This window comes from Oryctolagus cuniculus, chromosome 19, assembly GCF_051225735.1.
Source record: "Oryctolagus cuniculus isolate XC-2025 breed Fujian yellow rabbit chromosome 19, ASM5122573v1, whole genome shotgun sequence".
Classification (NCBI taxonomy): Eukaryota; Metazoa; Chordata; class Mammalia; order Lagomorpha; family Leporidae; genus Oryctolagus; species Oryctolagus cuniculus.
In genome coordinates, this window is record NC_142885.1 from 519284 (window position 1) to 532215 (window position 12932).

Here is a 12932-nt window from a genome sequence, read left to right on the forward strand (position 1 = left end):
AGGTGGGATGGATCACTCTGAAGAAATCATTGGATGATGCTCTCAGTAGAAGACGTGGACTTATGCCAGGGAAAAGCATCAGAGTTTGAGGGTCATGCAAGTCCAATCCAATTTCTACATAACAAAATGTTTTTTCTATTGTGTTTCTTTGAAGTAGAAGTTTTCTATTTATTTTTATTTCTTTTTATTCACCATTTTCTACATCTTGAAAATTGATTGATTCTTCATTGTTCTATGTGTTTTTTGAATTCCTCATTTTGTTCCTATGTTATTATTGATATTGTTGAGTGTTCCTCTGTGTACTTTTCTAGGTTGAACAACATGCATACCCAACCTCAGGACACCAGAATATATAAGCAAATGTTGACAGCTCTGAAGGGATAAACAGCAATGGAACAAACAGAATGTATTACTACTCCACTTTCAAGAGTGGTAGATTTGAGCAATATTATAAATCAACTTTTCCTAACAGTTATACAGAGAGCATTCTACCTGACAGCAGCAGAACATGTGTTCTTCTCAACAGCTGTCAACAATTCTCCAGGTGGGATCATCTGTTATTTCAGAAAATATGTGTCAACAATTTTTAGAAAATTGGAGTCATATCATTGCTTTCATAACTCCAATGGAATTAAAATAGAAATCAATTCCAGAAAAATGGGAAAAGTCACACGTATGTGGATGTCAATCCACACTGTGTCAAACAGCCATTGGCTTGAAGAGGAAATCAGAAAATATTTCAGTGGGTACTGTCGCTCCCCGTCTTCGTGGAGGAACGACACAGGACCCTGCGCTGTTCTTTTGTCTGCTCGGCCCTCCCCAAGTTTGCTGCTGGTTCTTCCCAGGTTGGCTGCTGGTCCTTCCCGGGTTGACTGCTGGTCCTTCCCAGGTTGGCTACCGTCCCTTCCACCTCCGTGGAAGGGCGGTTCCCCCTGCCACATTCCCCACTTCCGCAGGGGAGCAGCACACCGCCGGCCGGCTCTCTCGGGGGCTGCACAGGTGCTCCCCTTAGATGTTCCTGGTGCATGCCGTCTCTCTCCTCCTTTATAGTCCTCCTCCGCCAATCCTAACTCGGCTGCCCACACGCCGAGTACGCTGCTCTCCTCCAATCAGGAGCAGGTCCTGCAGCTTGTCAAGTTGGTGAGAGGCAGCTGGGTAGAAGCTGTTGCCTCCTCTCCCAGCGCCATATTGTGGGAGAGCAGATGCATAGAATAAGTCTTAATTCCAGTAACTCAGTCCAGTCCGGGTTGCTCCCCACAGGTACATTTTGAGTTTTGAGCTGGGATCCATAGCCACAATCACAATCCTCAAGTCCAGGCTTGGTACAAAGAGAAACCAGGTGGACATGGAAGGTCACCAGCAGAAAAGCTCTCTGAACACTGAGAACCATGGGGATCTTTAAACAGAGCAGACAGAAGTCTTCTTACTGCCCACAACAATTAAGGAAACAAGGATACTGATGCTTATGACCAAGTTCAAAGGCAGACTGCAAATTCTACATTTATATACAATATAAACATTTCATAGTCAGCTGAGCTTTATTTTATAAATGGACTGATTGAACATAAGCTCCTTCATTAACATTTAGTAAATAGTTCAGTTTGTTCATTCAACAAATGATCTTCACGTGTCAGGCACTAGACACTATTCTAAGTATTTGGGATGGAGAAGCAAAAGACATACAATCAGGAAGGTTGCTTTGTAATAGGTCACACACTACATATGAGAAAATGAATGAAAACTCACACTGATGCTGTCATAAGTGCTATAAAAATGTAAGTGTGGACAGAGAAAGAACTGAGATATAAAGAAGCTGCTTTGAGTACTCTGAACAAATCAATCCATTTCCTCCTAAAGTGCAGTATCCCCCAGATGCTTGATCCTGAAGGGAGATTTTTTAGAGATTTATTTATTTTGCTGAAAGGCAGAGTGAGAGGGAAGGAGATACACACACATAGGGGAGGAATAAAGAGAGAGAGATTTCCATTCACTGGTTCCCTCCCCTAAATGGCTGCAACAGTTGGGCCTGAGCCAGACTGAAGCCAGGAGTCAGGAACCTCATCTGAGTATTTCATGTGGGTGGCAAGGGGTCAAGTAATCAGGCCATTATCTGCTAATTCCTAGGCACAGTTAGGAGATTGGATCAGAAAGAACACAGCTAGGATTCAAGTTGGCACTCTGATAGGAGATACAGGCATCATAAGTGATAGTTTAATGTGCTGTACCACAATGCCAGTCCCAGCAAGTGAGTTTTATGTTCATGTTCTTGATGATTATTTCCTATTCCATATTTGCACTGGAACCTGTGAACTAAACTGCAGTAGAAGGTGAAGCAAAGTCTATTTTCCTGAGAACAAATGTAGGTTTCATTCAGATTTGTTCCTGGAGGATATTTAACACGTATCAGGTTGTTTCTTTGCTCTGGAACCTGTGAACTAAACTGCAGTGGAAGGTGAAGAGAAGTTGGAGAGGTCCCCTGCTCAGAGGCCTGGTCTGCCTCTGTGGTCTGCTCTGGCAGTAGGCTGATATGGACGCCAGGCAAGGTGATGAGGCGGCATCTTGGCTGGAGCATCTCGTAGTCTCCTTGTGTCACTTAGCAAGGGGGCTAGGGAGCTGGCACTTCAGCTCCACATGCGAGGAGATCCAGAGGTTTGTATGCACTGGGCCCATGCACACACACACACACTCACACAGACAGTGGGGTTACAGCTCAGGGACAGCTCTGAAGGTTGGCTTGTGCCACTACCTGCTCCATGCAGAGTAGCGGGCTGCCTCTTCAGCTCCGGATGTGAGGAGATCCAGAGGTTCACACACACCAATTTGGAAGAGTATTCATTTGGTGAAATATGAGTGGTTCAATTTAATTTCCATCCAAAAGCACCTTGAGTTGCATTGTGGCTGATTGAGCAGCTTATAGTTACACTCCTATTACTAAGAAAGTGGTGTTCTATTGTAATACTGCATGTCCTGTATGTGTGTTAAATTTAAGAGAAGTTGGCTGTTAAGTGGATTTTTTAAAATGTTTATTTTATTTGAAAGGCAGAGTTACAGAGAAGCAGAGGCAGAGAGAGAGAGAGAGAGAGAGAGAGAGAGAGAGAGGTCTTCCATCCACTGGTTCACTTCCCAGGTAGCTGCAATGGCAAGAGCTGGGCTGATCTGAATCTAGGAATCAGGAGATTCCTCCCAGACTCCCTCCACCCTGGATGCAGCCCCAAGCACCTGAGCCATCCTCCACTCTTCTCCCAGGCCACAGCAGAGAGCTGGATCACAACTGAAGCAGCAGGGGGTGGCCCTAACTGGCACCCAAATGTGATGCTGGCACTGCAGGTGGCTGCTTTACCCAATATGCCACAGCATCAGCCCCTGTTAAGTGGATTTCCTATAGTAGAGATTTTGTGAGAGATCTGGTAAATGCGATGGAGTAATCATTTAAATCCCTTAAACCATCCAGCAACTGTGTCTGTGGCTGTTGATGCCCAAGGAGACAGTGAGGAGCCCTTGTCAATTTAGAAAATGCAGGAGCTTTAGGGATATTTGTCCCATTCTTGGCTCTTTCTTTTCCTCCCCTCCCCTCCCCTCCCCTCCCCTCCCCTCCCCTCTCCTCTCCTCTCCTCTCCTTTCCTCTCCTCTCCTTTCCTTTTATAAAGCATTTACTTAATGAATACAAATTTCATGGATACAGTTTTAGGAATACAGCAGTTCTTCCTCCCATACCCACCCTCCCACCCCCACTTCTCCCTGTCCCACCTTCTACTCCCTCTCCTATCCCATTCTTCATAAAGATTCATTTTTAATTATCTTTATATACCAAAGACCAACTCTACACTAAGTAAAGATTTCAACAGTTTGCTCGTACACAGACACACAATGTATAAAGTACTTTTGAAGATGACAAGTTTTACCATTAATTCTCATAGTACAATTCATTAAGGACAGAGGTCCTACATGGTAAGCAAGTGTACAGTGTCTCCTGTTGTTGATTTAACAATTGACACTCTTAATTATGAAGTCAGTGATCACCTGAGGCTCTTCTCATGTGCTGCCAAGGCTGTGGAAGCTTTTTGAGTCCACAAACTCTGTCGGTATTCAGACAGGGCCATAAGCAAAGTGGAAGTTCTCTTCTCCCTTCAGAGAAAGGTACCTCCTTTGATGGCCCCTTCTTTCCACTGAGGTCTAACTCACAGAGATTCTTCATGTAGTGTTTTTTTTTTTTTTTTTCCACAGTGTCTTAGCTTTTCGTGACTGAAATGATGTCATGGGCTTTTCAGCTAGATCCAAAGGTCTTACGGGGTGATTCCTATATCAATATGCTGTTTAGGTCATTTGTCATCAGCTCCCCATCAAATTTCTGTCAGCTGCGGCCCAGACAAGCTATGTAGGGTGGGTATGGATCACGGATGGGTGAGGGTGTATAGTGCAGGAAGATGAATAGGGTTAGGACTCATGGGAAGCCAGCCTTTATCATGTTGCTGTTTTTCCTTTTAATAAATTTTGGGGAATTATTAAAATCCCTTAAATGTCTCACCACCCTGGTAGGTAGATTTGCAACCTCTACAGACTGCCACTATTTCTAAGGTATGCTAACTAAATACAATGTTTGGAGTTCTCTCATCTTATACTCTCACATTATGCTAGAATCTATATACAGCACCCATACTGGGGTTTTCAGATCTGAGATAGGTTTTGGAATTCTTGGTAATCAAGAAGCAAGAACTAGGACTCAGAATACTGACTCAAATTTAAAAATTTAAATATTTAAAAATCTGGACATTGCTAGCCAAGACTGCTTAATGCATGTAAGAATAACAGCCACTGATGATGTACTATGGAGAGGCAGAGCAGTTCACTCTTAGACAGCCCATCTCACTATTGCAACCTCATAAACAACAGGGAGGTTCCCAGCTCACAGTCACATGACCTGCTCATTAATCTAAAAATGATGAGTGTCAGCCACCTTTCTTCTAAAGCCTTCCGAGGGACATGTGCATGGATGCTTGGAACACTATAGTCCAGCAAGCCTGTATGTGATTGACATCCCCTTCAGAAATTTGGATCTGGAATTCATTTTTTTTTAAAGATTGATTTTCTTTATTTAAACAGCAGGGTTATATAGAGAGAAAGTGGTAGGAACTATGCTTTTTCTTATTATGCAGGTGCCTATTGGATGGTGAAGGAGAGATAACTGAGCTTAAATTTCCCTACTGAGGAAGGCAATCCCCCAAAGCCAAATGGCTTGAAACACCCTCATGGCCATCCAAAGAAGAAATTTGTGCCCCCATCAAAACAAGATATTGTGTATAAAATCCCAATAGCTCTGGGATCATTTTCCTAGCTAACATGCCCATCCAGTTTAATACTATGTCTGACCTACAAACTGAGCCCTAGTCAATGGCTTTACTTACTTGAGGTTAAAAATTCTTAGTGAAAGCTGCCAACAGTTTTATGATTTGCTGTTTAGGTAGAGTAATGTTAATATGTTGTTGCTTTTATTATTACTGTGAAATGATAAGGCACCTGCAAGGTAAAACATGTGGAAACTACCTGTGTGGCTCCCCTTTCCCAAGGAGGTAGAGACTGGCTTTCAAATTCATTTCCTGGATACCATCTGGAACCAGGTCTATTTTAGGAGGAATTTTAAATGAGGACTAACATTCTAATAATGTTATTGGGAATTTACTTAGGGTTTAAAGTCACTATGTTACAGAAACTTTACAAATGAATGTATGAGCCAGAAGCTAAACAAATGTTCTTGCCTTTATCTCTCTTCAAAGGGAGAAAGCAAGGGTCAAAACAATGTCAATTTTCCATTCCAAAAATTCCCCTACATTACTTTCATTCAGCAGAAAGTAGCCAGAGTGGAGTCAATTCCCCTATTCCATACATATGGATCAGAAAACTTGACAGTGAGGAATTATTAGCCATAATAAAGGCACCTTCCCTTCCCACATTTTACCTTCATGAAGGCATCTACTCTAACCCTAGTCTTGTGAATATTGTTTTCATAAGAATTTTAGGAGTCCACTGAAAGGGGATGATTTGGAATGGCAGACTTTTGACCCAGCTACAGAAAGTCTCCTCCCAACTGATGTTGAGCTCTCCCAACTGATGTTGAGCTCCGTATCAAGAACTGCCAGCTGAGGGATCCATGCTACACTCCTCTGCCAAGGTAGGACCCTCATCAGAACAAAGCATGAAAATCTGCATAATTGTTAATCAAATAGACTCATTGTTCTATTTCCAACCTCACTCTGCAACTGTCCTGTTGGCTTGTTGGGAAAGAGCTCACTTTGGATTGGGGGATCTCTTTCCCCCAAGAGTACTGGATTTTTTAAATTAACCCTTTCCTTTTACCAACACTCTGATGAATTGACCATCTGAGCAGCAAGCAGCAAGGGCCTGATTATTTGGTAACTATCATTGAGATTTGATAGACTTCTGTGTCCTCATTTGCAAAGGATTAACTGCTCTGTTTTATTCTCTCCAAAACCATGTCCTCATTATTTTAATTGGCACCTGCTGTGGGGAGATGGGCCTTGCTCCCCACAGGGCCCTGCTCCCCACAGCTCCCCCTTCTTTTTATTCTTTGTGGTGTTCATACACGCCTGTCTTCGGTGCCCCGCGGCACATACTCTGCTCTGCTAGAGTTGCCCACAGGTGCTTATCACCCTAGGCAGTCTGAATCCAAGCCCTCTCATCGCCATGTTGTGGGGAGACTTTCTTATTTTTTTTTTTCTATTTCCCAGCTCTCTTATCCCCCCCGCAGCTTTTTTCCCCTCAGCTTTCTTTCTCTCCCTGCGGTTTTCTTCCTGCGGCTTTTTCTTATTTTCCTTTCTCCAGCTTTCTTATTTCTCTCTATTTTTCGCCCGTGGCTTTTTGTCTCTCGCTCCCCATGGCTTTTTCCCCCCATCTGTATCTGAGTCACGGAACCACTTGTCGCTCCCCAGCGGGCTCACGGGGGGGGGGGGGGGGAGCTACACCAGACTGGACACTGTTGTTTAAGCGAATGACTGCGTTGTGTGCTCAAGTTTGCTCCTGTGCTAACTGCATTCTAACCGCATTCCACTTGGTGTGTGTCCGCATTCTTGTTATTCTTTCAGTGCATTTTGTGAGATGTCTGTGGCGCATAAGCGAATCCCTCCATGCCACTTCAATCTTGCCTTTATAGTCCTCTTCCACCAATCCGTGCTCTGCTGCCCACGCTAGGGGCATGCTGTTCTCCTCCAATCAGAGGTTGGATCAGGAATCAGCTAATTGATGAAGCAGCTGTGTAAGATTTGTTTACTTCCTCAGAGCGCCATATGGTGGGAGATCAGGCGCATAGAGTTAGTCTCAATAGTCTCAGTAGTCTAGTCTAGTCTTGGTAGTCTCAGTACTTATTTCACCATGTTGCAGGAGATGGGCCCTGCTCCCCACAGGGACCCGCTCCCCACACTTGGGACAGAGTCCAAGCCTTTGGAAACAACATTATTCTAATTTCTAATTAAATTTTAGTACTTTATCATCAGGTTTGATTTCCAAGTTATCTGGTTGAGCAGCTTGTTAAAATAAACAGACTACAAGAGAATATTTTACATTTCTGATTATTAAATGAGGAAAAGACATTTTATGTTTTGTCAAAATCTCATTCTCTACTTTTTTTGCTTTTGAACATTTATTTATTTATTTATTTGAAAGTCAGAGTTACACAGAGAGAGAAGGAGAGGCAGAGAGAGAGAGATCTTCCATCCACTGGTTCCCTCGCCAATTGGCTGCAATGGCCGGAGCTGTGCCAATCCAAAACCAGGAGCCAAGAGCTTCTTCCAGGTCTCCCATGTGGGGGCAGGGGCCCAAGGACTTGGGTCATTTTCTACTGATTTCCCAGGCCACAGCAGAGAGCTGGATCAAAAGTGGAGCAGCTGGCACTCAAAGTGGTGTTCATAAGGGATACTGGCACTGCAGGTGGAAGCCCTACCTGCTACACCACAGTGCTGGCCCCCAATATGTATTGTTTTTATAAGCAGATCACACAGGGGCCAGTGCTGTGGCACAGAAGTTTAATCTCCACCTGTGGCACCGGCATCCCATATGGGCACCAGTTCTAGTCCTGGCTGCTCCTCTTCCAATCCAGCTCTCTGCTGATGGCCTGGGAAACAGTAGAAGATGGCCCAAGCCCTTGGGCCCCTGCACCCATGTGGGAGACTTGGAGGAAGCTCCTGACTCATGGCTTTGGATCAGCCCAGCTCCAGCTGTTGCCAACATTTGGGGAGTCAACCAGCAGATGGAAGATCTTTCTCTCTGTCTCTGCTTCTCACTGTCTGTAACTCTACCTGTCAAAAAAATAAAATATTAAAAAAAGAAAGCCATATAAAGACACACAGAAAGGAGATGTCATGACAACAGGGGCAGAAATTAGAGAGATACAGCTTCCAGCCACTGAATGTCAATGATTGCAGGCAATCATCAAAAGCTAGGTAAAGGCAAGGAGGCATTCTTCTCTAGAGCCATTAGAAGGAACATGGCCCTGCCGACACCCTGATATCAGATTTCCGGCCTCAAGAACAGAAAAAGAATATATATTTATTCCACATTTTTATATGCCTATCCCATTTTAGTTGTTTTAAGTCACCTATTTTGTCATGATTTTATGGCAGCCTAGGAAACAATACACGTTCACAATGCTTACATCTTTTACTCTGTGACATCAGATTCCACATTTATTCACTAGCAAGGCATTAATTTTTTTATAGGCAAAGTGGACAGTGAGAGAGAGAGACAGAGAGAAAGGTCTTCCTTTTACCATTGGTTCACCCTCCAATGGCCGCTGCAGCTGGTGCACTGTGGCCGGTGCACCGCGCTGATCCAATGGCAGGAGCCAGGTGCTTCTCCTGGTCTCCCATGGGGTACAGGGCCCAAGCACTTGGGCCATCCTCCACTGCACTCCCAGGCCACAGCAGAGAGCTGACCTGGAAGAGGGGCAACTGGGACAGAATCCGGTACCCTGACCAGGACTAGAACCTGGTGTACCGGTGCCGCAGGTGGAGGATTAGCCTATTGAGCTGCGGCGCCGGTTGGTATTAATCTTTCAGTCTGTCCTTCTCCAAGATAAATCTACATTGCTTCAAACATTTTTGATGTAGCACAATTACTACAACCTGGTTGATTCTGTATCCTGCAACTTTATGGAATGCATTTTTGGATTTAATAGTTTTTTAAATTTTCCTTTTTAAAGATCTATCTATTTTAGTCCAGCAACCACATGCCATTCCGCTATACCACGTGTGCACTGATTAGAGTCCTGGCTCTTCTACTTCCTATCCAGCTTCTTGCTAATGCACTGGAAAATCAGGGAAAGATGGTTCAGGTGCTTGGGCCTCTGCAACCTATGTTTCTGGCTCCCCAGCCATGCCACTGTAGACATGTGGGCAGTGAACCAAGATCAAAGATCTCTCTATCTCCCTGTAACTCTGCCTTTCAAATAAATGAAAGAAATTTTGAAAAATATTTATTTGCTATGTTTGCTTGCTATAATATTTATTTACTTGAAAGGCAGTTACAGAGAAAGAGAGAGAGAGAGAGAAAGAGAGAGAGAATCAGTTTTTCCATCTGCTGGTTCACTTCTGCAATAACCAGGGCTGGGACAGGCCAAAGTCAGGAGCCAGGAGCTTCTTTCCAGGTCTCCCATGTGGTTGCAGGGGCCCAGGCACTTGAACCTTGGACCCAGGTGTATTACCTGAGAACTGGAATGGAAGTTGAGCAGATGGAACCCACACTGGTATCCCTATGAGATGCTGTTATTACAGGAGGCCACTTAACCTCCTCTGCCACAGTGCTGGTCCCTATTTGTCTTAAAAGCAGGAGACTCTGAGATAGGCAGAGACAGATGGGGAGAGAGAGTAAGAATGACAGTTTATTTCTTGAATGGCTACAACAGGCAGATCTTTGGCAGGCTGAAGCCAGCAGCCATCATTGTCTCTTACATTGGGTAACAGGCACATAAGGCTTGGACCATCCTCTGCTGCTTTCCCAGGCATATTAGCAAGAAACTGGATCAGAAGCAAAGTAGCTGGGATTAGAGCTGGGGCTCTGTTAGGGAATGCTGGCAGCACAAACAATGGCTTGACATGCTGCACAATTCAGGACAATGAATAGCCTCTCATGGAATCATTAGGGTTTTCTAAATAGCTAAGGTCCAGTTTTATTTCTTTTTCTCACTAATTGCTCCCACTAGATGTTTCAGTCCTATACACAATTGAGGTGATGAGAGTAGACATCCTTGTATTTTTTGTTGTTATAGGAAATGTTTTTCTTTTCTTTTTTTAAGATTTATTTATTTATTTCAAAGTTAGAGTTACACAGAAAGAGGAAAGGCAGAGAGAGATAGAGGGGTCTTCCATCTGCTGGTTCACTCCCCAGATGGCTGCAACAGCTAGAGCTATGCCATCAGAGGCCAGGAGCCAGGAGCTTCCTCCAGGTCTCCCACATGGGTGCAGGGGCCCAAAGATTTGGGCCATCTTCTGCTGCTTTCTCAGGCCACAGCAGAGAGTTGGATCAGAAGAGAAACAGCTGGACTAGAACCAGTACCCATATGGGATGCCGACACTTCAGGCCAGGGCTTAATCCACTGCACCAAGCGCTGGCCCTGGAAATGTTTATATTTTCAAGGAGTCAGGAGAGACAGAGAGAAATCTTCCATGCTCTGGTTCATTCCTGATGGCTGCAATGGCCAGCCTTGGGCCAGCCGAAAGACAGGAGCTTCTTTTGGGGCTCACATGCGTTACAAGGGCCCAAGCATTTGGAGAATCTTCTTTTGACATTTCCTGGTCATTAAAAGGGAGTTTCATCAGAAGTGGAGCATCTGGGACACAAACAATGCCATATGAGAGGTTGGCATTAGATGGTGACTTTACCCAGTATTCCACGATGTCTGCCTAAGAGGAAAAGTTTTCAAATTTTCACTGTTGACTGTGGTGTTAGCTGTGAGCTTGTCATTTATGGCCTTTATTTTATTGAGATGCATTTCTTTTTTTAAAAGATTTATTTAGTATTTGAAAGTCAGAGTTACAAAGAGAGAGCAGAGGCAGAGATCTTCCATTCACTAGTTCAACTCCCCAAATGAATGCCCAACTGATGGCAGGGATGGGCCAGGTCAAAGCCAGGAGCCAGGAGCTTCATCCAAGTCTCCAACATAGGTGCAAGCAGTTGGGCCATCCACTGCTGCTTTCCCTGGCACAGTAGCAGAGACCTGGATCAGAAGTGGAGCAGCTGGGACTTGAATCAGTGACCATGTGGGATGCTGGTGCTGTAGACAGTGGCCTAACCATCTGTACTGCAACACTGGCCTTGTCTCTCTCTCTCTCTCTTTTTTAAAGATTTATTTATTTAATAGAGTTACACAGAGAGAAGAGAGGCAGAGAGAGAGAGAGAAAGAGGGAGAGAGAAAGAGAGAAAGAGGTCTTCCATCCAGTGGTTCACTCCCCAGATGGCAAGAGAGAGAGAGAGAGAGAGAGAGAGAGAGAGAGGTCTTCCATCCAATGGTTCACTCCCCAGATGGCCGCAACAGCCAGGAGCTTCTTCCAGGTCCTCACTTGGGTGCAGGGGCCCAAGGACTTGGGCCATCTTCTACTGCTTTCCCAGGCCATCAACAGAGAGCTGGATTGGAAGTGGAGCAGCTGGTTCTAGAACTGGCACCCATATGGGATGCTGCCGCTTTAGGCCAGGGCTTTAATCTGCTGCACCACAGCATCAGCCCCTGGCCCTCTCTCTTGAAATTTTTAAATAATGAATCTGGGTTTGTTTTGCCAGATGCTTTTTTTCTTTGCAGCTGTTATAGAATACAAAATTAAGAGAATTTATATAACCTAAGAACCATTTTTTTGAAAAACAAATTCTAGCAGAAAAAAATAAATATATAGGAGTGAATTTAATCTAGGAAGATAATTACCTGAATGCTGAATATTTTAAAATGTTGGTGAAGAAATTGAATACAACAGAAATAATTGAAACATTACTCAAGTTCATAAGTTAGAATAGTATTAGGATATTCTTACTATCCAAAGCAATATACAGACTCAGTGCAATTGCAAAGTTTCAATGCTATTCTTTAACAAAACTTTTTAAAAGATTTATTTATTTGAAAGAATTGCAGAGAGACAGAGACAGAGAATCAAGTGTTCCATCCACTGGTTCACTCCACAGATGGCCACAAAGGCTGTGGCAGGGTGCTGATCCAAAGCCAAGAAACAGGATTTCTTCCAGGTCTCCAAGGACTTGGGCCATCTTCCACTGCTATCCTAGACCATAGCAGAGAGCTGAATCATAAGTGGAGTAGTCGGTACTTGAACTGGCACGCTTATGGGATGCTGGTACTGCAGGTGGTGGTTTTACCCACTAAACCACAGTGCCAACCAGCCCCTCTTTAACAAAATATTTTAAAGTCCCCAGAATTGTACAGAACTGTGAAGGATAATGAATAGTCAAGTCAATATTGAAGTAAAAGAAGAAAGCTGGAATGGTCACACTACTTAATATATTTTACAAAGCTATAGTAATCAAACTAGCATATCACTGGCATTAAAGCACATACATTAAGCAATGGGGCAGAATAGAGAACAAGTCATTAACCCATAGTCAATTGACTTTTTTTTTTTTTTTTTTTGGACAGGCAGAGTGGACAGAGAGAAAGGTCTTCCTTCTATTGGTTCACACTCCAATGGCTGCTGCGGCCAGCGCACCGCGTTGATCTGAAGCCAGGTGCTTCTCCTGGTCTCCCATGTGGATGCAGGGCCCAAGCACTTGGGCCATCCTCCACTGCCTTCCCGGGACACAGCAGAGAGCTGGACTGGAAGAGGAGCAACTGGGACAGAATCCAGCGCCCCGATCGGGACTAGAACCCAGTGTGCTGTTGCCACAGGCAGAGCATTAGTCTATTGAGCTGTGGAACTGGCCAGTTAATT

The 12932-nt window shown here is 44.2% G+C and overlaps 1 protein-coding gene across 2 annotated transcripts in view; it reads left to right on the forward strand.

Annotated features, from left to right (window-relative positions):
* Positions 1-12932, forward strand: part of LOC103345782 (uncharacterized) — a 145186-nt gene that overhangs the window by 80936 nt on the left and 51318 nt on the right. The window contains exons 2-3 of one of the 2 annotated variants that reach the window (XM_070067886.2): positions 312-544; positions 6007-6166. In XM_070067886.2, the coding sequence (XP_069923987.1) occupies positions 6146-6166 (21 nt within the window). In that variant the 5' untranslated portion in view covers positions 312-544; positions 6007-6145. The remainder of the gene's footprint in view (positions 1-311; positions 545-6006; positions 6167-12932) is intronic. The other variant, XM_070067887.2, reaches the window with a different exon arrangement.